The 23,917-nt window shown below is 36.9% G+C and overlaps 1 protein-coding gene across 4 annotated transcripts in view; it reads left to right on the top strand.

The window, feature by feature from the left end:
- Positions 1 to 22,358, top strand: part of STRADB (STE20 related adaptor beta) — a 43,397-nt gene extending 21,039 nt beyond the window's left edge. The window contains exons 4-13 of one of the 4 annotated variants that reach the window (XM_040641935.1): positions 13,159 to 13,258; positions 16,179 to 16,300; positions 17,248 to 17,356; positions 18,168 to 18,291; positions 19,512 to 19,683; positions 19,977 to 20,081; positions 20,237 to 20,315; positions 20,428 to 20,466; positions 21,085 to 21,127; positions 21,569 to 21,736. In XM_040641935.1, coding sequence (XP_040497869.1) covers positions 13,159 to 13,258; positions 16,179 to 16,300; positions 17,248 to 17,356; positions 18,168 to 18,291; positions 19,512 to 19,683; positions 19,977 to 20,081; positions 20,237 to 20,315; positions 20,428 to 20,466; positions 21,085 to 21,127; positions 21,569 to 21,596 — 921 coding nt within the window. In that variant the 3' untranslated portion in view covers positions 21,597 to 21,736. Of the gene's footprint in view, positions 1 to 13,158; positions 13,259 to 16,178; positions 16,301 to 17,247; positions 17,357 to 18,167; positions 18,292 to 19,511; positions 19,684 to 19,976; positions 20,082 to 20,236; positions 20,467 to 21,084; positions 21,128 to 21,568 lie in introns of all 4 variants that reach the window. The other 3 variants (XM_040641936.1, XM_040641930.1, XM_040641933.1) reach the window with 3 other exon arrangements.
- The last annotated feature ends 1,559 nt before the right edge of the window (positions 22,359 to 23,917 follow it).

The following is a 23,917-nucleotide window of genomic DNA, read 5'->3' as shown; positions in this document are numbered from 1 at the left end:
TAGTTCTCTTTTTGTGGTGTCTTTGTATGGTTTTGCTATCAGGGTAATGCTGGCCTCCTAGAATTAATTTGGAAGCTTTCCTTGCTCTTTTTTTTTTTTTTTTCTTTTTTGGAATAGTTTGAGAGAATCAGTATTAACTCTTCTTTAAATGTTTGGTAGAATTCACCTGTGAAGCCTTCTGGTCCTAGCCTTTTGTTTGTTGGGAGTTTTTTTTGACTACTGATTCAATTTCATTGCTGGTAATTGGTCTGTTCAAATTTTCTATTTCTTCCTGATTCAGTTTTGGTAATTTATTTGATTTGAGGAATTTATCCATTTCTTATAGGTTGTTCAATTTGTTGGCATATAATTTTTCATAATATCCTCTTATAATTGTATTTCTGTGGTTTTGCTTGGTATTTCTCTTTTTCTTTTGAGTCTGGCTAAAGCTTTATCAATTTTGTTGATCTTTTCAAAGAACCAGTCCCTGGTTTCATTGATCTGTTCTATTGTTTCTTTAGTTTCTATTTATTTCTTCTCTTATTTATTATTTCCTTCCTTCTATTGGCTTTGGGTTTTGTGTGTTCTTCTTTTTCTAGCTCTTTTAGGTGTAAGTTTAGGTTGTGTATTGGAGATTTTTCTTGCTGCTTAAGGTCAGCCTGTATTGCTGTATTCTTCCCTCTTTGAGCAGCTTTTGCTGCATCCCAAAGATTTTGGACCATTGTATTTTCATTTGTCTCCATGTGTATTTTCATTTCCTCTTTGATTTCTTTGTTGACTCATCCATTGCTTAGTAGCATGCTAATTAACCTCCATGTATTTGTTTCTTATCAGATTTTTTCTTGTGGTTGATTTCTAGTTTCATAGTGTTGTGGTCAGAAAGATGCATGATATGATTTCAGTCTTTTCGAATTTGTTGAGGCATGTTTTGTGGCCTAGAATGTGATCTGTTCTGGAGAATGTTCCATGTGCACTTGAAAAGAATGTGTATTCTGCTGTGTTAGGATGGAATGTTTTGAATATATCTGTTAGAAACATCTGGTCCAATGTGTCATTCAGCGTCACTCTTGGGGCACCTGGGTAGCTCAGTTGGTTAAGCATCTGACTCTTGATTTCAGCTTAGGTCGTGATCTCAGAGCCCGCATCAGGCTCCATGCTGGGTGTGGAGCCTGCTTAACATTTTCTGTCTCTCTTTCCTTCTGCCTCTCCCACCGCTCCAAAAAAACAAAATAAAAAAATAAAGTAAAATAAATAAAAACAAAGTCAGTTTTTCCATGTTGATTTTCTGCTTGGATATTCTATGTATTGAAGAAAGTGGGGTGTTAGAATTCTCTACTATTATTGTAGTACTATTGATTTTTTTCTTTGTGTTTGTTAATAGTTGCCTTATGTACTTGAGTATTCCCATGTTGGGTGCATAAATATTTACAATTGTATATCTTCATGTTGGATTGTTTCCTGTATTATTATGTAGTGTCCTTTGTGTCTTGTTACACTTTTTGTTTTAATGTCTGTTTTGTTTAATATAAGTATTGCTACACCAGCTTTCTTTTCACTTCTGTTTGCATGATATTTTCCCATCCCTTCACTTCCAATATGCATGTCTTTAGTTCTGAAATAAGTCTCTTATAGGAAGCATTAGGATGGGTCTTGATTTTTTATCCATTCAGTCACCCTATTTCTTTTTTTCTTTTTTTATTTAAACTCAAGTTAGTTAACATATAGTGTAATATTAGCTTCAGGTGTACAATATAGTGATTCAACAACTCATCACAACTAGTACACGCCTTAATCCCCACCACCTATTAAAGTAATCCTCCCACCCACCTCCCTTCTGGTAACCATCAGTCTGTTCTCTGTAGTTAAGAGTCTGTTTCTTGATTTGCCTCTCTCTCTCTGTTTTTCCCTTTACTTGTTTTGTTTCTTAAATTACACATATGAGTGAAATCATACAGTATTTGTCTTTCTTTCACTGACTTATTTCACTTAGCATAATACTCTGTAGCTCCGTCCATATCACTGCAAATGTCAAGATTTCATTCTTTTTTATGGCTGAATAACATTCCATTGTGTGTGTGTGTGTGTGTGTGTGTGTGTATACACACACATACATCTTCTTTATCCATTCATCAGTAAACGGACACTTGGGTTGTTTACATAATTTGGCTCTTGTTGATAATGCTGCTGTAAACATTGGGGTGCATGTATCCCTTTGAATTAGTTTTTTTGTGTCCTTTGGGTAAATACCTAGTGATGCAATTGCTGGGTTGTAGGGTAGTTCTATTTTTAACTTTTTGAGAAACCGCCATACTGTTTTCCAGAGTGGTTGTCCCAGTTTGTATTCCCACCAGTGTAAGAGGGTTCCTTTTTCTCCACATCCTCCCCAATACCTGTTGTTTCTTGTGTTGATTTTAGCCATTCTGACAGGTGTGAGGTGATGTCTCATTGTAGTTTTGATTTGCATTTCCCTGATGATGAGTGATGATGGACATCTTTTCAATCGTCTGTTGGTCATATGTATGTTTTCTTTAGAAAAATATCTGTTCATGTCTTCTGCCCATTTTTAAATTAGATTATTTGTTTTTTAGGTGTTGGGTTGTATAAGTTCTTTATATATTTTGGATACTAACCCTTTATCAGATATGTCATTTGCAAATACCTTCTCCCCTTCCTTTAGATTGCCTTTTAATTTTGTTGATTGTTTCCTTCACTGTACAGAAACTTTGATGTAGTCCCAATAGTATATTTTTGCTTTTGTTTCCCTTGCTCAGGAGACATACCTAGAAAGAGGTTGTACGGCCGATGTCAAAGAAGTTACCGTGTGTGTTCTCTTCTAGGATTTTTATGGTTTCAGGTCTCACATTTAGCTCTTTAATCCATTTTGAATTTATTTTTGTGTATGGTGTAAGAAAGTCGTCCCATTTCATTGTTTTGTATGCTGCTGTTTTTTTTTTCCAATGCCATTTGTTGAAGAGACAGTATTTTTCTCATTGGATATTCTTTCCTGCTTTGTCAAAGATTAATTGATTATATATTTGTGGGGTCATGTCTGGGTTTTCTGTTCTGTTCTATTGATCTGTGTGTCTGTTTTTGTGCCAGTACCATGTTGTCTTGATCCCTACAGCTTTGTAAAATAACTTGAAGTCCGGAATTGTGATGCCTCCAGCTTTGCTTTTCTTGATCAAGATTGCTTTGGGTATTTGGGGTCCTTTGTGGTTTCATGCAAATTTGAGGATTGTTCTAGTTTTGTGAAGAATGGTGTTGATATTTTGATAGGGATTACATTAAATATGTAGATTCCTTTGGATAGTACAGACATTTTAACAATATTTGTTCTTCCAATCCATAATCATGGAATGTCTTTTGATTTCTTTGTGTCATCTTCAATATCTTTCATCAGCATTTTATAGTTTTCAGAGTACAGGTCTTTTACCTCTTTGGTTAGGTTTATTCCTAGGTATCTTATTATTTTTGGCGCAATTATAAATGGATTGATGCCTTAATTTCTCTTTCTGCTGCTTCATTATTGGTATATAGAAATGCAACAGATTTCTGTGTGTTGATTTTGTATCCTGAAACTTTAAGGATTTCGTTATCAGTTCTACCAGTTTTTTGGTGGAGTCTTTTGTGTTTCCTATATATAGTATCATGTCATCTTCAAATAGTGAAAGTTTTACTTCTTTCTTACTGATTTGGATGCCTTTTATTTCTTTTGTCTTGTCTGATTGCTGTGGCTAGGACTTCCAATATCATGATGAATAAAAGTGCTGAGAGTGGACATCCCTGTTTCCTGACCACACAGGAAAATCTCTGTTTTTCCCCATTGAGGGTGATATTAACCATGGGTCTTTACTATGGCCTTTATTATGTTGAGGTATGTTTCCTCTATGCCTACTTTGTTAAGGTTTTTTTTTTTTTTTTATCATGAATGGATGTTGTACCTTGTCAAATGCTTTTCTGTATCTATTGAAATGATCATATGGTTTTTATCCTTTCTTTTATTAATGTGATGCATCACATTGATTTCTTTGTGAATATTGAACCATCCTTGCATCCCAGGAATAAATTCCACTTTGATTATGGTAAATGATTTTTTAAAATATATTGTTGGATTCCGTTATTTGTTGAGGATTTTTGCATCAGTGTTCATCAGATATATTGGCCTGTAATTCTCTTTTTTTTGTGGTGTCTTTAGCTGGTTTTGGTATCAGAGTAATGCTGACCTCATAGAATGAATTGGAAGCTTTCCTTGCTCTTCTTTTTTTGGAATAGTTTGAGAGGAATAGTTATAAACTCTTCTTTAAAAGTTTGGTAGAATTCATCTGTGAATCCATCTGTTCCTACATTTTTGTTTTTGAGAGTTTTTTGATAACTGATTCAATTTTTTTGCTGGTAATTTGTTCAAATTTTCCATTTCTTCTTGGTTCTCTTTTGGTAGCTTATATGTTTCTAGAAATGTATCCATTTCTTACAGGTTGTTCAGTTTTTTTGGCATGTAGTTTTTCATATTTCCTCTAATTGTATTTCTGTGGTGTTGGTTATCATTTCTCCTCTCTCATTTGTGATTTTTTATTTGGGTCCTTTCTCTTTTTGATAAATCTGGCTAGAGGTTTATCAATTTTGTTGACTTTTCATAGAACCAGCTCCTGGTTTTGTTGATCTGTTCTATTATTTTTTTTTAAAGATTTTATTTATTAATTTGACAGAGACAGCCAGTGAGAGAGGGAACACAAGCAGGGGGAGTGGGAGAGGACGAAGCAGGCTCCTAGCAGAGAAGCCTGATGTGGGGCTCGATCCCAGAACGCTGGGATCACACCCTGAGCCGAAGGCAGATGCTTAACGACTGTGCCACCCAGGCGCCCCTGTTCTATTATTTTTTTTAGTTTTTATATAATTTATTTCTGCTCTAATCTTTATTATTTCCTTCCTTCTGCTGGATTTGGGTTTTGTTTGTTCTTCTTTTTCTAGCTCCTTTAGGTGTAAGGTTAGGTTATTTGACATTTTTCTTGCTTCTTGAGGTCGGCCTGTATTGCTATAAACTTCCCTCTTAGACTGCTGTTGCTGCATCCCCAAGATTTTCAACCACTGTGTTATCATTTTCATTTGTCTCCATGTATTTTTTTAATTTCCTCTTTGATTTCTTTATTGATCCATTCATTGTTTAGTAGCATGTTAATTAATCTCCATGTATTTGTGTTCTTTCCAGATACTTTCTTTTGCTTGACTTATAGTTTCATAGTGTTGTGGTTAGAAAAAGATCAGTGATGTGACTTTGATCTTCTTGTATTTATAGAGGCCTGTTTTGTGGTCTAATATGTGATCTATTCTGGAGAATGTTTCATGTGTACTTGAAAAGAATGTGTATTCTGTTTAGGATGGAATATTTTAAATATATCTGTTCAGTGCATCTGGTCCATCTGGTCCATCGTGTCATTTAAAGCCAGTTTCCTTGTTGCTTTTCTGTTTAGATGATCTGTCCATTGATGTAAGTGGGGTGTTAAAGTTCTCTACTATTATTGTATTATTGTCAGTTAATTTCTTTATATTATCAACTGTTTTATGTATTTGGGTACTCCCTTGTTTGCATAAATATTTACAATTGTTTTATCTTTTTGTTGGAGTATCCCCCTTTATTATTATGTAGTGTCCTTCTTTGTCTCTTCTTATAGTTTTTGTTTTAAAGTCTTTTATGTCTGATACAAGTATTGCTACTCTGGCTTTCTTTTGACATTCATTTGCTTGATAATTGTTTCTCCATCCCATCACTTTTCATTCTGCAGGTGACTTTGGGTTTAATAGTAGTCTTTTGTAGGCAGCATACAGATGGGTCTTGTATTTTTATCCATTTTGATACCCTGTGTCTTTTGAGTGGAGTGTTTTGTCCATTTATATTCAAAATAATTATTGATAGATATGAATTTTTGGCATTTTATTACTTGTTTTGTGGTTGTTTCTGGAGCTTTTCTCTGATCCTTGTCTTTTTTATGTTTGCTGATTTTCTGTAGTGATATATTTGGATTTCTTTTTGTTTTTTTAATTTATTGTTATGTTAGTCACCATACAGTACATCATTAGTTTTTGATGTAGTGTTCTGTGATTCATTGTTTGTATATAACACCCAGTGCTCCATGCAATACGTGCCCTCCTTAATACCCATCACTGGGCTGCCCATCCCCCCAACCCCTCCCCTCTGAAACCCTCAGTTTGTTTCCCAGAGTCCATAGTCTCTCGTGGTTCATTCCCCCTTCTGTTTAACCCCCCTTCATTCTTCCCTTCCTTCTCCTACCGATCTCCCTGCTATTCCTTATGTTCCACAAATGAGTGAAACCATATGATAATTGTCTTTCTCTGCTTGACTTATTTCACTTAGCATAATCTCCTCCAGCCCTGTCCATGTTGCTGTAACTGTTTGGTAATCGTTCTTTCTGATGGCTAATATTCCATTGCATGTATGGACCACATCTTCTTTATCCATTCGTCTGTTTAAAGGGCATCTCGGCTCCTTCCACAATTTAGCTATTATGGGCAATGCTGCTATGAACATTGGGGTACATATGGCCCTTCTCTGCACTACATCTGTATCTTTGGGGTAAATACCCAGTAGTGCAATTGCTGGGTTATAGGTTAGCTCTATTTTTAACTTTTTGATTTCTTTCTCTTTATTCTTTGCATGTTTATTAGTGGTTTTTGATATATGGTTACCATTAGGTTTATTTATAACCTCTTTGGCATGTTAAGTTGATGCTCATTTAAGTTTGAACCCATTCTCTCCTTCTCACATTTTGGGTATATGTTATTTTATATCTTCTTGTGTGGGTTCCTTCACTAATTTTTTACAGAATATTCATTTTTATTGCTTTGTGTTTCCTACCTTTATACTGTCACTGTTGGTCTCCTCTTTGCACTCAGAGAGTCCCCTTTAATATTTATTGCAGCACTGGTTTAGTGGTCCCAAACTCCTTTTTTTGCTTTTGTCTGGGAAACTCGTTATCTCTCCTTCTAGTCCGAATGATAGCCTTGCTGGATAGAATTTCTTGGCTGCAGATTTTTCCCATTCGGCACTTTGAATATATCCTGCCACTCCCTCTGGCTTGCAAAGTTTCTGTTGAAAAATTTCCTGCTAGCTTTATGGGTTTTCTGTTGTGAGTTACTGACTTCTTTGGTCTTGCTGCTTTTAAGATTTTTCTTTATCACTGTATTTTGTTTAATTACATATTTAATTACATATTTAATTACAATATGTCTTGGTGTTGACTGCCTTTTGTTGATTTTGATGGGAATTCTCTGTGCTTCCTGGATCTGGATGTCTGTTTTCTTCCTCAGATTAGGGACATTTTCAACTTTACTTCTTCAAATAAATTTTCTGCCCCAATTTCTCTCTTCTGGGACTCCTGGAGTCACTGAGTTCCCTAAGTCTATTCTCATGTTGCATAATTCTTTCTCTCTTTTGTTTGCCTTAATTGCCTTCCATTACTTTGTCTTTTATGTCATTAATTTGTTCCTCTGCTTCTTCCAGCCTGGTGTTCATTGCAGTAAGCATGTTTCTAAACTCGTTTATTGCACTCTTCATCCCTGATTGATTCTTTTCTAACTCCTTTATCTCTGTGGTAAGGGTCTCACTCATGTCTTCCACTCTTTTCTCAAGCCTAGTGAGTATCCTTATAAGTGAGCATTGCTTTAAATTTTCCGTCAGCCATGTTACTTATATTAGTTTTGCTTAGATCTCTGGCCATGGCCTTAGCTTGTTCTTTCATTTGGGATTAATTCCTCTGTCTTCTCATTCTAAGTCTTCACCTGCTTAAGTGTGTTAGAAAAGCCACTTATGTCTCCTGCTCCTAAAAATAACGGTCATATGAAGGAGAGGTCATGTAGTGCCCAGGGCCTGGCACTTCTGGGAGTATCTCTGGTGTGTGCTGCCTGCACTCTGCTGTTGTGTTCTGGATGCTCTGTCCTTCAGGCTGGTCATCTGTAGAGGCTCTTCTTCCCTGCTGTGGGTGGTGTTTGGTCCTTGGCCTGAGTGTGGTGAGTTCCAACTAGGTGTGCCCTGGTCTGCTTATGAAATGAGACCTATCACTACCTCTACCAGAACTGAGACCCTGCATAACTCTCCGGTCCACCCTATGTCTTTTGATTGCACCATTTAGTCCATTTACATTCAAAATAATTAGAGGTATGCAGTTATGGACATTTTGTTGTTCCACAGTTGATTTTGTAGTTCTCTCTTCCTTCCTTCTCTTGCTCTCTTTTCTCGTGGTTTGATGGCTCTTTTTATATGCTTGGATTCCTTTGTTTACTTACTGCATATTTATTACAGGTTTTTGAATTGTCATTACTGTTAGGTTTATATATAACATCCAATGCATATAGCAGTTTATATTAAGTTGATGGTAGCTTAAATTTGAACCCTTCTAAAAGCACTAAAATTTTACTCCCGCCCCACCTTTTATGTATATAGTCTCATAATTTACATATTTTTATTTTGTGAATCCCCTGACTGATTTTTATAGTTATACTTAATTTTACTGCTTTTGTGCTTCCTACTTTTTAAATCCTGGCTTATGGCCTTTCCTTGCCATTCAAAGGATCCCCTTTAACATTTCTGGTAAGGCTGGTTTAGTGTTGATGAATTCCTTTAACTTTTGTTTGGGAAACTTTTTGTCTTTTCCATCCTGAATGATAGCCTTGCTGGATAGAGTATTCTTGGTTGCAGGTTTTTTCCTTCAGCACTTAGGATATATCATGCTACTTTCTTCTGGCTTGCAAAGTTTTTGCTAGAAAGTCAGTTGATGGTCTTATGCAGTTTTTTTTTTCCTCTCTCTTTTTAAAGATCTTATTTATTTATTTGAGAGAGAGAGGGAGAGCACAAGGTGGGGGGGGGAGGAGCAGAGGGAAAAGCAGATCCCCGCTGAGACGAGAGCCTGATTTGGGGCTCCATCCTGGGACTCCAGGATCATGACCTGAGCCAAAGGCAGATGCTTAACCAACTGAACCACTCCCCACATTTCCCTTGTATGTAACTGTTTTCTTGCTGCTTTTAAAATTCTCTTTTTATCACTACCTTTTGCTATTTTAATTATTATTATTTTTTAAAGATTTTATTTATTTATTCGACAGAGATAGAGACAGCCAGCGAGAGAGGGAACACAAGCAGGGGAGTGGGAGAGGAAGAAGCAGGCTCATAGCGGAGGAGCCTGATGTGGGGCTCGATCCCACAACGCCGGGATCACGCCCTGAGCCGAAGGCAGACGCCCAACCGCTGTGCCACCCAGGCGCCCCTGCTATTTTAATTATTATGTTTTTGGTGTGGACCTTCTTGGATTGATTTTGTTGGGGGCTCTCTGTACCTGCTAGATCTGGATTCCTATTTCCTTCCCCAGATTCAGGATGTTTTCAGCTATTACTTCTTCAAATAAATTTTCTGCCCCTTTTTCTGCTCTTTCTGGGATCTCCATAATGCAAATGTTGCTGGGCTTGATGGTGTTGGTGAGTTCCCTTAATCTATTCTCATCTTTTTGCTGTTGGCTTGATGGTTTTTTATTACTCTTACAGGTCACTGATCCAGTCTTTGCTTCGTCTAGTCTACTAATTATTACCTCTAGTATGTTTTGAATTATTGTATTCCTCATCTCTGCTTAGTTCTTGTTTATATTTTCTATCTCTGTTGGAGGTCTCACTAGAGATCCTCCACTCTTTTCTCAAGTCCCGTGAGTATCTTTATGACCATTACTTTAAATTCTGTATCAGGCATATTATCTCTGTTTTGTTTAGCTCTTTTGCTGTGATTTTGTCCTCCGTTTTCATTTGAGACATATTCCTCTGACTCCTCATTTTGTCTAACTTTCTCTGTTTCTGTGTGTTAGAAAAGTCAGCTACTTCTCCTTCTCTTAAAAGTAGCAAGTGGCCTTCTGAAAAAGAGGTTCTGCAGTGCCCTGCACGGCACTAGAACCAAGTGCTTCAGGGGTGTCTCCTATGTGTGTTGTTTGTGTCCTGATGTGGCTGAGCAGTGTTTGCCTTCAGTCCAGTGATCTGCAATAGTTCTTTCTGCTGGTTGTTGGCAGGTTTTGGTCCCAGTGTTGTGAATGGCCAGTTTGGGGCTGCCTTGAGCTTAAGAAGGGTCAGACCAAGCATTTGCCAGTGCTACGGTCACACCCAATTGCAGTGTGCTCTCCCTGTATTATCCCCTGAGAAGCTTTTATTGGTGGGTGGGTGGCCTGTAGTCAGTCAGACCAGATGTTTGCCCCCCTACTGCTGGGGTCAGGGTCAGATTGGTGTGTATGGTTATCTTCCCCTCTTCCTGTGGTAAGAGTCACTTTGGAGTGATACTGGCTGTTGTCTAGACTGCCTCCACAGTGCAATTCTGTGACTCTGCCTTGGATGGAATTCCTCTGAGGGCAGGTCTGCAGGAGAATGTGGGGGCCAGGCATGCTGTTAATGAGCTAGTTGGAGAGTGTTCCTGGAGGTGTAGGTGTGTATGTCTCTATGTTGGGGATTGGGGAGGGAAATGGCTCCCTTCCAGCTCTTTTGTTCTTGGGGAAATCTAAAGATTCCTGCCCCTCCAAGTATGTATTCTAAGATTAGAAAATAAATCTCCTCCTGTATACTCCAGGTGTTTTTCAAACTACTGCTTCAGTGCTTTATCTTAGAAGGATTGTTTGTTGTGCTCTGGCTTTCCCAGAGCTGAGCCCAGAGCCCAGAGCTGACTTTTAAATTACCAGGTGTTAAGTCCCACTGATTGTAAAACTCATGAAACTCCTCTGGTTTTCACAATCAAATGTTATGGGGATTCATCTTCCCAGTGCAGGTCCCCTGTGAATGTGTTGCCTGGTGTGGGATCTGCTCCTCTCCCTTCTCCATGCTTGCAGTGTCTGTCCCTCCTGCAGTCTTGTGGGTCATTTTGGTTCCAGACCTCACGTCTACCCTTCCTACCATTTTTTTTGATGTGGTATCTTCTGTATGATTAACTGTAGAGAATCTGTTCTGCTGGTCTTCAGGCTATTTTCTGGGTTATTTACACTGATGTGGGTAGTTGGTGTATCTGTGGTATGAGATGAGCTTAGGATCCTCCTACTCCACCATCTTCCCTGGAAGGCTGACCCTGCCATGATTTTTGCTAATTATCTAGTCATCAAATCAAAAAAAGAAATGAGCTTAGTTTAGGATGATTCACTCTTGGTAAACCTTTGCTGTCTTCTTGTGATTACCTTGTTGTTTTCTTAAGTGTCCATAACTCATCTATCTATTAATTTGATTTTAGACTTTACTGGACAAGTGTATCAAGCCTTTGTAGTTTTCATCCTTTTTTGAAAATTGGGTCAGTATTTGACTATTTTCATTCTGGTTTTTCTTCTCAGTACTACTACTTCTGCAGACCTAATATCCTAGATATAATTGTCTTTGGCTGGTAACTTTGAACCTATTTAAAACACTTTGTTTTGGACTTCAGCTACTTATTTACAACATATGTCCCTTCTATTTTATTTTTTTATTTTTAAAGATTTTATTTGGGGGAGAGAGAGCATGCATGCACATGCGCACAAGTAGGGGGGGGAACAGAGGGGGAGGAAGAGGAAAAGAATCCCAAGCAGACTTTGTCTGCACTGAGCACAGAGCCTGACACAGGGCTTGATCCCACGACACTGAGATCATGACTTGAGCAAAAAACCAAGAGTTAAATGCCCAACCAACTGAGCCACACAGGTGCCCCGCCCCTTCTATTTTAAAGAAAACTATCCTGGGGCGCCTGGCTGGCTCAGTTGGTAGAGCATTGGACTCTTAATCTCAGGTTTGTGAGTTTAAGCCCCATATTGGGCATGGAGCCTATTTTAAAACAAAACAATACAAAACAAAACAAAACAAAACAAAAAAACAACAACCATTTCCCTAATGGAATAGATGGAAGTGAAGAAGAGGTTGATTAGCTTGATTTCAGTCCATCATCTGGTAACCAATCCATTTTTCTCTAACAGTGAACTGTAAACTTCAGTTCATTCAGTGCTCTAGCCTTCCCGACAGGCTTATAGGTTATCACTTTAAAATTAAAAAAAAAACTGTTATATGTTCTTCTTTCTGTCTCTTATTTGTGTTCTTTCATTCTGAGGTAATTTGAAGACTACCTGTTCTGAAGAAATTATTTATTTAGATTTCTTTTCTTTATTGGGATTATTTCCAATTGTAATAGGATTTCTTTTTATAGTCTTTCACCCCTTTTGAACAATATTTACCTTTATTCTTTAACTGTGAGCTTGTATTTTTTCTGCTCCTTTAAAAGTTTAGGGAACATGTAGAATCAAGGATGTAAAAAGCAGCACAACTACTACACAGTAATGTCATTTCTAATCCCATTCTTCCTTCTGTCTACCTTGGAGGCAGTAACAAGATTCTTGCCACCTGCTGGTGCTTGTGAAGCCTCCCAAGTGTCTTTTGTACGGCTGTCTTTTGGGAGGTCCTCTTGGCTATCATATGACACTAGTGGTGTTGGCCTCGTCTTTCTTCTGTGTGTGTGTTATTTCACTGTGACTGGGATCTGGTACAAGCCTAAGACTCTGATCCTAAAGCACCCCCATGAGACCTCGTTTAGTGACATGGTCATTAACTCAGGAAGTCTGTACCCTATTCTCCCATCTCTTGAGGTTTTTCTTTCTTGTCTCCCTTCTGATTCATTTCATCTTGTGAAAAATGTCAGCAATTTTAATAGGCTGCAATGTGGAAATTTTTCCTTGATTTGTTAACACCTCCACTAGCTGATCAGGTACTTATGTGTGTAATAGATACAACTGGCAACCACTTGAAGCAAGAGCAAAAGTATAGAATATTCCTCACAGGTCCTTGCATTTCTTCCCTTCACGTATTTATGAGATACCCTGAGGAATTAATAGCTGTTTCTAGCAACTCCTAAAAATGCTTACTGGAAATTGTGCAAGAAAGTATTCTTTGCTACCTATAAATCTGCTTTTTCCACCCTCTCCCCCTTTACATGCTGATAGCTTTTTAACTAACCACTTATTAGCAATTGTAAATTCTTTTTAGATCTTGAAACAGTGTCTTAAGCCACCTTCTGGTGCTTTCCTAATGAGCGCTTGTGTGTTTGAAATAAAATACCAGTATTTTATATTAGGGTAGGAAACTAAAATGGGGGACCAAAAAAGTTTATTTTGTTTTCATCTTTTTAAAATAATACAGGTTGATGTGCCAGCCTTTTCCCAATTGCCTCCATCCACTAGAGCCAAGGATGTGATCTGTTCCACCAACGTTTCTCACTATGAACTCCAAGTGGAAATAGGTAATTATTCTGGGTTGACCCTTCATTGTTAGAAATGAAATTGATGACAGAAAGATTATTTTGTAGGCAGGTCTTTTTCTGTTGTCACCTATGGCATAAAACTAGATGTTGATTGTGTCAGACAGATCTATTAATAGCCGTATACATGTGAAACATTTGTTGTAAATATTCAGAAATATCTATTAAACACTGCAGATACTATATTAGATGCTAGGCATATAAAACCATGTAAAACACTTGAGGAATCCATATTCTCTCTGGGAAGATGAACACATAAGATAGTCCTGTGTATGTACTAGAGGGTCCTGTAGTAGAGGTGTGTTGTTATGGGGACAGAAAAGATGGAACATCTGACCATCCATCTTGACTACTCTGAGAGTCAAGAAAGGTTACAGAAGCAAGCAGGATCCTGAAGAATGAGGAAACGTTTACTAAATGTTCTACTCAGGGTTTTTGTTACAACAGAAAACAATCCTGACTGACTTAAGAGAGGAATTTTTTGAACAGTATTGCTAACTGACACAATTGTTCTCTAGAGAGAGGAGAGACTTGGAAGAAACTAAGAAAATCTATGTAACTAGAACCAGAGTCAGGGCTTTGGCATGGAAACAGCCTATTTAGCGTACTACCTGTTAGAGTACTTACATCCTAGATATTGGAACCCACTGCAGTGAGTTCTGATGGCCTCTGCTTCTGTTTGTCACTAACTCCATCCTTCATTTGGCTAAACTTAAGTCATTGACCTTCCCATGCCAGTATCAAGGAGATCAAGAGAAAATAAGGATCTGACATTTCTAAATAGCACTGGTGGAAAATGCCCCCAAATTAGAAAGGACGTTCAGATGGTGTCAATTTAAAAAAGGTAAAAAGAAAAAAAAAAAAAGGTAATTTCAGTAGATGACTGAGGAAAGATGGTTAGAGGGGAGCTACCCCACAGATGATCTTTGCCTACAAGAGGGAACAGAGGGAGAGTAGGCAGTGGTAGGAGACAAATCTGGAAAGGGAGGTTTGTAACACATTGTGAAAGATTTCATATGATGTATTTAGAAGTTCAGACTCTTGTCATCCCTCACAACTTACCCACTTCATTTCTCAAAGAATTTAAGGCACAAGTTTGGAATTTATCCTCTCTGTGTCTGAGATACATTGTGGAATGGTGACAGTGGTTATAATATCATCTAACAGGCACTGTGCTCAACATTTCATGTGTACTTTTTCACGTCAGCCTTTTACCACACCCATTTGTCTGACGAGGATACTGAGGCTCTGAGAATTTAAGTAACAGCCCTATAGCTAGTGATTTGAAAGCAAACCTTTCTGACTGGAGAGGTGCTGCACTGTAGAACCTTTCTATTGATAAAATGCTGAATTTAGAAGGAAAACTGGCAGCAGTTCCAGGCAGCAGTCTGGAAGATGTAGATCAGTGATTTACAACTGAAAGGATCATTCATATCACCTGAGTCTTTAAAAATTACAGTGTCTATATCCCATCACCGGCCTACTGACTTAAAATTTCTGGTGAATGGGACCTGGGTGTAGGCTTTCGAAGTATTGTTTCCCCACTAATTCTCAACCATGCCTTGGTTGAGAATGCAGGGCATGGTGGGGAAGTCACTATATGTGACCAGCGACAGAGGACAGGACTTGAACTATGGCAGTCATGCCGACACTGGAGTAGAAGGGGTGAATTTGTGATTAACTTCAGTAAACAGAAGGGGGAATGAACCACAAGAGTTCTGTGGACTCTGGGAAACAAACTGAGGGCTTCAGAGTCGGGAGGGGGGTAGGGGAATGGGATAGGCTCGTGATGGGTAGTAAGGAGGGCACATATTGCATGGTGCACTGGGTGTTATACGCAAATAATGAATGATGGAATATTGCATCAAAAACTGGGGATGTACTGTATGGTGACTATATAACAAAATAAAAATTATTAAAAAAAACAAAACAAAGATAAATGGCACAATTTGGTGACTGGAGAGAGGGAGGGGCTAACATTTATTAGGCTTCTATTGATAGGTGTCACTCCAGGTGTCTTAAATGTTAAAAATTGATGACACCAAATGCTGGTGAGTATATTGTAGCTCTCATACGTTGATGTGGGAATAAAAATGGTTCTGACATTCTCAAAGCCAGTTTGGCAACTTCTTATAAGGTTAAATATACATGACCCAGCCCTCCCATTTGTAAATATTTGCCAAAGAGAAATGAAAACAGATGCCTAATAAAGAATATTTTGGCAGTTTTATTTATAGTCACCAAACCTCAAAAACAACCCAAATATCTATCAACTTGTGAATGGATAAATTGTGGTGTATCCATACAGTGGATTACCACTCAGCAATAAAAAGAAACTACTGAAACACAACTACATGGAATAGTCTCAAAAACATGATGTTTAGTGAAAAAAGCCAGACACGAAGGACTGCATTCTTTATGATACCATTTATGTGACAAACAGAAAGCACATCAGTGGTTCAGGGATTGCTGGATAATATTCCAGTGTTTGAATTTGTCATAATTTGTTTATCAAGTCACAATTTGAGCCATTATAATAGATATGTAATGGTATATCATTGTGGTTTTAATTTGCATTTCTCTATCTTGAGCATTTTTCCAGGTACTTATTAGACATTCCTATATCTTCTTTTGTGGATTGCCTATATAATCTGCGCATTTTTAAATTTAGTATAGGGTTGTATAGAATTGTAAGAATTCCTATAGAGTTGTAAGAATTTTTTATATATGCTGGGTGTAAGGCTTGTCAGATATAAGTAGCAATACTTTCAGTCAGTGCTTTATCTTTTCATTTTCTTAACAGTGTTTTCTTGACGAGCAGAATGTTTAAATTTTGATGATGTCCAAATTATCAAGTTTTTTCTTCTTTGGTTGCTAACATGAGTTTTACATCTGATTATAGGAAGAGGATTTGACAACTTGACGACTGTCCATCTTGCCCGTCATACTCCCACAGGAACACTGGTGACTGTAAAAATTACAAATCTGGAAAACTGCACTGATGAACGCCTGAAAGCTTTACAGGTAACAATATGAGAAAAATGATATATTTAATGTCTATTTGACAAGATTACATCTGTAAGAATTTTTACCCCAAATTATAGTTCTTTCTGTTAGAGAAAGTTAGATTTCTTTCTTCTAATAAACATGCAATAACAGAATTAGAAATAATACTTGGAAGCCAGATCCATGAAAGAACAAATATATTCAAACTTTTGTAACTACTGTAAATTCTTTCAAATGAATGTCAAATTCAAAATGCTGATCTGGAGATTTACAACCCTCCTAGTCCAATCACAAATAGTCATACAGGGAAATAGAAAAAAACAAAAGCAAACAGTTTCCTTTTCATCCAGCTAAGTAATAAGTAAAATCAACTTCTGAATTGATATATTTTAACAGAATTCCATTTTGGGAATATTATAATACCATTTTCTTTGTCACTAATAATTTTTGATATAAAGAGGGAAAACATTGTTTTGATATTGTCCCCATTTTTAAAGTACTTACACGTACACATGTGTATTGCACAGAAAACCTAAAGAAATTACAATGAAATGTTAACAGTGGTTGTCTCTGTGATTTAGTGTTAGAAGTGATTATCTTCATAGTTTTATGTATTTTTAAATGTTTCTGTAGCAAGAACATAGTATAGTTATTAAAAGTACGACCTTAGGAGTCAGACTAAGTTCACATCTCACTTCCTCTCCTTTTATTGATTATGTGCTTTTCAACAAGCTTTCTGACTTATTTCCAAGTTTCTTACTTCCTGTTTCTCTCCTGTAAAATAGGAATGATCATATGACATACTTCGTGTCGTGGTGGTGACATTTAAAGAGATGACAGCACCGAGAACAGTGCTTAGTACTAATAAGCTGTGCTGAGTGTTAGCTGCTACCTCTGCTGTTATTTTCATCATAAGGGGGGAAAAAGGTTGTTTTTAAATGTCTTGTCTCTTGTGTTTATCCTAGAAAGCAGTGATTCTATCCCACTTTTTCCAGCACCCCAATATTACAACTTATTGGACTGTTTTCACTGTTGGCAGCTGGCTTTGGGTTATTTCTCCATTTATGGCTTATGGTAAGAAAACTCAGATAAAATAACTCATAGTTTAGCCTGGAAGCTATAATACTGAGTGGAATCTTAGATTTATGAGTTACTACTTTTAATTTATAAATCTGGTGGCCAAATCCAGATTTCATGATAAATTTCTATATCTGGTTCATGTTGAATTTTAGTCTTTGGCAAAAAGCAGAATGGGTCTGATCGTCAGTGAAACTAGTACTGCTTCCCTAAGAAGTCCTTGCCTTTGAACTAACTGTTTCTTCCCTTCAGTTTCCTGCCTATTAATTGAGAGCCACTGTAGGTCTTCAGGTAGAATCTTTCTTCACCTGTGCACACCATCTCTGTCCCAGTTTCTCTCACTGTAAACTTACTTTACTATGTGGTAAACAACTGTGTGTGTACCTGTCTCATTTCACTGGACTTGAGGTTCTTGAGGCCAGGATCATGTATTTTTCATTTTGGTGCTCATACCGTTCCTCACACAAAGTGTTCAATAAGTGTATTGAATAAATAAATGAATGGATTCTAGAGCTTTGATTTTTTTAGGACAACTTTTGTGAATTGCCTGTGGATTGAAAAATAAATCTATCCCCAATTTTCTCAGTAATACTGAAAATTGATAATTTTCTAATCTCCAGAGTATCATTAGAAAGGTCTTTTTGAAGATTCTTGAAGGAAAATTATCTTTGCATCATAGGATAGTGGTTAGACTCTAAAACATAACAGGTGTGTATGTGTGAGTTTATGGTTGAAAGAACATGTAAAACATAGTTAGAAGCAGGGTCATTTTCAATGTTCAATTAAAGATTTCAGGTGTTTCTTTCAGGTTCGGCAAGTCAACTCTTGAAGACTTACTTTCCTGAAGGAATGAGTGAAACTTTAATAAGAAACATTCTCTTTGGAGCAGTGAGAGGGTTGAGCTATCTGCATCAAAATGGCTGTATTCACAGGTATTTACTTATTTGTATTTTACAGAACGAAAGGATTTAAGTGGAAGAAGTCATTTAAGGACATTTTAGGAAGGAGCAGTTGAGTATTAAGAGAGATAGGAAACTCATAAATGAAAACTGAGGGAGGAACCGGGCCAGTAGGTACAGTAATTGTTTACATTTTATGTTCATTCACTAAAAATGTTCAGACCACATCCTCCTTGCCAGATGCTGTGCTCAGTGTTCTGGGGGAGCACCTGCCTTGTGGAACTCTGGGGTCTTGGTCGTCTCTTATTTTTCTTAAGCAAATAAAGAGCTTCTTTATCTGCTTTTCAGCTCTGTGTCATATTTATATCATGTACAAGTTGGAACTAAACCTTTCTTTGATTTCTTAAATATTTTGTAGCACCTTAAAATTATCATATTAAATATCACTTATTTTTAAACTATAGATGCAGAAGTAATTGGCTGAATGTTAAAAACAATATTGTTTTATGACATACTGGAACTTTTTCCCTTTTAATTATTTTTAAAGAAGCTTATTTTTGTTACTGTTCATTTCAATCTCTTTAAAGCTTTTTTCATACTATTTAATTTTAGGAACATTCTGGTTAACTGAGGAGTTCTAACAGACTATAATTAATCAAGGTTTTATTATAGTTAACCAGACTGTTGGCCATCCTACTCTGTTACTTTCCGAATTGAGTATTTTGGATGAAAAACAAGGCTCTTGTATAATTTATCTGACAAAGGAAATTTTTATAGAGGATATCTTTGTAAATGATGTTCATACCATGAGAGGCTGCCTTTTATTGAATAATCCTGCATTTAACTTCAGATTCTAACTTTATGCTTCAAATATTACTTGACTTTTTAGACTTCTCTTTGGGTATTTTGCAACCGTATCCTAAAATAGTGAAATTAATAATTTGATTCCATTCCTAGTTTGAAAAAAATATTATCCCTTCCAAATGTGGCTGTCAGTTGTATTTTCCCTTGTTCTAATGCTGTATTAAATCCTTAAAAGGATTCCTTAATTCCCCGAACATTTCATATGTGTATGTATACATATATGTGTGTATATATGTGTTTGTATAAGCACACTTACATATAAGTGTGCTATTTTGTAATTTTATAAAGAGTATTTAATTTCCAAGAGAATACATGGATTTGTTCTGACCAGATTTTTATTCTTCATTGGCCAATTTCCTAGTATTTAGGATTGTTTCTTTTTGTTCTAGGAGTATTAAAGCCAGCCATATCCTCATTTCTGGTGATGGCCTAGTGACCCTCTCTGGCCTGTCCCACCTGCATAGTTTGGTTAAGCACGGACAGAGGCATAGGGCTGTGTATGATTTCCCACAGTTCAGCACATCAGTGCAGCCGTGGCTGAGCCCAGAACTACTGAGACAGGTCAGGTGTGGCCTTCGTATTGGGTTGTCTGTGCATCTTGAGTGTCTTCTGAGCTTGACTAAAGGACCATTGTGCCCTTAGATTTGGATTGGTGAATGGCCTACTGCAAGACTTTTTTCCTCTTTCTTGTCAAAATTATTATGTTAGGGGTCTTAAAATGGTTGTACCACATACTTAGGTATAGCTTGATTTCTCAGGAGTTTTTTCCATTTTTCAACATCCTTTCTCAAAACACATTTATTTAACTTTTTAAGTTATTTTCACTAAAGGACTTCAAATTAATTGTTCTACAGGATTTACATGGATATAATGTAAAGTCAGATATTTACAGTGTTGGGATTACAGCATGCGAATTGGCCAGTGGGCAGGTACCTTTCCAGGACATGCATAGGACTCAGGTAAATGCTACTGAAAGCCCCAAACTACTTTTCTTTCATAAGATCCCTTATATTCTAGACAATTTCTGTTAAACATCTTTGCTGTTAGAATCTTTGTGGTTGTTGTTTTAATGTTTTCTCTGAAAAGGGTTGAAGGAAATTTTTCTTTCTTTTAGATGTTGTTACAGAAACTGAAAGGTCCTCCTTATAGCCCATTGGATGTTAGTATCTCCAGAATGAAGAATTCCCGATCAGGTGTGGACTCTGGGATTGGAGAAAGTGTACTTGTCCCCAGTGGAACTCGCACAGGAGCTAGTGACAGATTGCAAACTCCATCCTCAAAAACTTTCTCTCCTGCCTTCTTTAGCTTGGTCCAGCTCTGTTTGCAACAAGATCCTGAGAAAAGGTAATATTGGCCACTTGTAAATAGCATCAAACTTATGTGTTTTATATTTTATAGAAGCTTTGTGATATTCCCTTCCCACCAAATTCAAATCTCTTCTATCTTTTGATAAAAAATTATAGTCTAATACAGAAAATATCAGTGCTTAAAACAAGTAGAGGCAATGAGCAAATGGGAGGAGTACTGGATCTGAAGTCAGAAGACTTGGTTAAGAAATGATACAGCTGAGACCAGAGACCACGTTATCTTGTAAAAATCAGTTCATCTTTCTGAACATTAATTACTGCATTTATGTTAATACATTTTAGAAACTTCTAAGCAGTACAAAAATGTTAGTTGCTGCTATAATATTATTGTAACTACCTATTAGTGTTAGTATTTCAGAAATAAGGTGTCTTATCTTTTTTTAGCCTCTTAATGCCTAGCATAGCTTCCTTATAATAAATGTTATTTCTCAAATTAATTCTTCCCATTAGTCAAGGTGACGCTAAGAATTGGGCTTCAGTTTTTTTAGTGTAGAGTTTTATAGCTCTAAACCCAATTTCTAATATATTTTTACACCTAAAAATATGACTATTTTTTATAATACAAGGTTCTGGTTTTTTTTAAAAAAAATTTCAGACCATCTGCAAGCAGTTTATTGTCCCATGTTTTCTTCAAACAGGTAAGCTGATCTCTCTTCTGTTGTCTAGATATTTTCAAATACTATTAAAAATTCATTTTGTTGGCTTAATAGGACAGTTTGGTAACCAAGATTCTTAATAATGACTTCCTTAAAAATAAGAAAACTTTTGGTAGTTCAATTATAGACTTTCTAAAATATTTCCATTCTGCAAAAGAAAATGAGTAAAAGAACCAGAATATCAGTAAATGTTACTACACTCTCAATTTATATTTTGATTAGAGACATTTTAGTTTGGCTAGAGATGAAGGGGCAAAATATTCCTGATAAAAATTAGGTTTTTTGGTTATTGCTTCTTCCTGTTTTCAGCTGATCAAAGGCATTTTTAGTGAAAATACCTAAAAACAATTGTAAACACGTTTTACTTTTTAAGAAGTCATTTATTGCTAACCTAGCTAATGTATTGAATTTATGTACCAACAGCCTTATTTTGAGTTTCTTTAACAGATGAAAGAAGAAAGCCAGGATTCAATACTTTCACTGTTGCCTCCTAAGCCATCAATAGCACTGTCTCCAATGTCACCTTGGACTGAGCCGGAATGTGATTTTCCTGAAGAAAAAGACTCAAACTGGGAATTCTAGGGCTGCCAAATCCTTTATGTCCCAGATACTTGACACTTTCTCCCTGCTGCTTTTCTTCTGTATTGCTAGGTACAAATACTAGAATTATACTTGAAAATACAGTTGGTGCACTGGAGATTGTATTGTTTTAAAACCACTCTGTTCAAAGGAGCATGAGTTCATAACCTATTTGGTTAACTCAGAGTTCTAGTATAACTCCAGGAAAACTTCAGCTACATTTAGTGTCATCTGTTTTCAGTTGTTTTTCCCCCAAGCTGTGACTAACTCCCCTCCTTGATCTTTCAATATAATTTTTGAGCCAGTTAATTTTTTCAGCATTGTGTTGCCCTCAGAGGACAGTGCTTCCAAGTATATTTTTTACTTCCAGATACTCTAGCCTTTTTGATCAGCTGTTGTTAGACCAACAGACTAGTTTATCCTGGCATCAAAACCATTTAGTCTGTTAATACTTATGGTAATATCAAACTGGCCTCACATTAAATGATTCACTTGAAATATACAGAAAAGTTGTAATTTGCTTTTTTTTTTTCATTTTTAAGAGGCTAAAGAAGTGACACTTTTCTACTTCTGTAAATTATAGATCCTAAATTCATGCACCCCGTGGGAGCTCAATAAAGATTTATTGAATTGAGTTTATGCTTTTATTTTTCTTTGTGATTTGACAAAGCTGAAACACAGAGTCTAATTTGTTTTGCCAAGGAAAGCCCCTTCTCAGATTTATTTACATAACATACATGAATTGGGGACAACCTGGTATTTATTCAATGAGGAAAAGATGTTCTTGCACTTTATATGATTATTCTTGCTCCTGTAGGGGATGCAGCATTTAAGGACAGAGATCTTAATTAATGGTTTTACCTTATTAGCAAAAAAGAGAGATGTGTCTCAAAGTATATAAACTGTGGTAAATTGGGACCTACCTCAGTTAATGGATTGTCTTAATCTCATTTAACATTACATTAAAAATTCAGATGATTGTCTTAAGACTAAAGAATTAAAACCGATGAGAAATAATGCAAAAATGAATAGACAATTTGAAACACAAACCTTTTCGTGTTTATTGGCCAGCTCTCCTCAAGTTACTCCATCAAGTAAGCCATGAAGACCTGCCAAGGTGGAAGAGGAGAGAACATGAATACCAGTTGAGGCCTTGAGATCACCTGTAGTAGTGATCTACTAACCTCCTATTTCCTATAGGTGAAAGAGGCTAACAGGAACCATAGAGCCTGGGTGGAGAGTTGATGTTAGTGCAAATGTGGACTCTGAAGCCACAAAGCAGTGCCTCTCGGATCTCCTGTGTATTAGAGAAGTATTAGAGTTCTCTAGAGAAACAGAACAATAGGATCTTTATTTTAAGGAATGAATATGGCTCATACTACCCTGGAGACTAACAAGCCCCAAGATCTGCAAGGTGAGTGGGCAACCTGGAGACCCGGAAGAATTAATGATGTGGTTCTAGTCCAAAGGCTGGCAGGCTAAAGACCCAGAAAGAGCTGATGTTTGAGTCCAAAGACAGGAAAAAGCTGATGTCCCCATTTGAAGGCAGTCAGGCAGAAGGAATTACCTCTTACTCAGGGGAGGGTCATTCTAGTCAACCTCTTTGTTCTATTCAGGTCTTCAACTGATGAGGCCCACCCACATCAAGGAAGGCAATCTGCTTTATTCAGTCTACAGATTTAGTTTCCTAAAAAACAAAACACTTCCTCACAGAAATAGCCAGAATAATGTTTGATCAAATAAATGGACTCCCTGGGACCCAGTTAAAACTGACACATGAAATTAACCATCACAATAGATATTGATAGCTTCATCCTGAGATCACTTGCCTTAAATTTTGCACCATAGGCTCCCTGCTTGCTGTATTAATTTTCTATCTCTGATGTAACAAATTACCACAAATTTAGTGGCACAAAATACAAATTTGTTTTCTTATAGTTCTAAAGGTGAGAAATTTCAAATGGGTTGAGAGAACTACATTCCTTCTAGGGGCCCTAGGGAGAAGTCTGCCTTTGCCACTTTCTAGAAACTACCTGCCTGCCTTTGTGGACCAACATTATTCCAGCTTCTGCTTCAGAGATCACATCTCTGAATGACCCTTTTGCCTCTCTCTCGTAAGGACTCATTATTATTTGGCTTATCCCGTAAATGCAAGATAATCTCCCCAACTCAAGATCCTTAATTTAATCACAG

This window comes from Ursus maritimus, unplaced genomic scaffold, assembly GCF_017311325.1.
Source record: "Ursus maritimus isolate PB19 unplaced genomic scaffold, ASM1731132v1 scaffold_1, whole genome shotgun sequence".
NCBI classification, from domain to species: Eukaryota; Metazoa; Chordata; class Mammalia; order Carnivora; family Ursidae; genus Ursus; species Ursus maritimus.
This window is presented reverse-complemented; position numbering and strand designations above follow the sequence as displayed.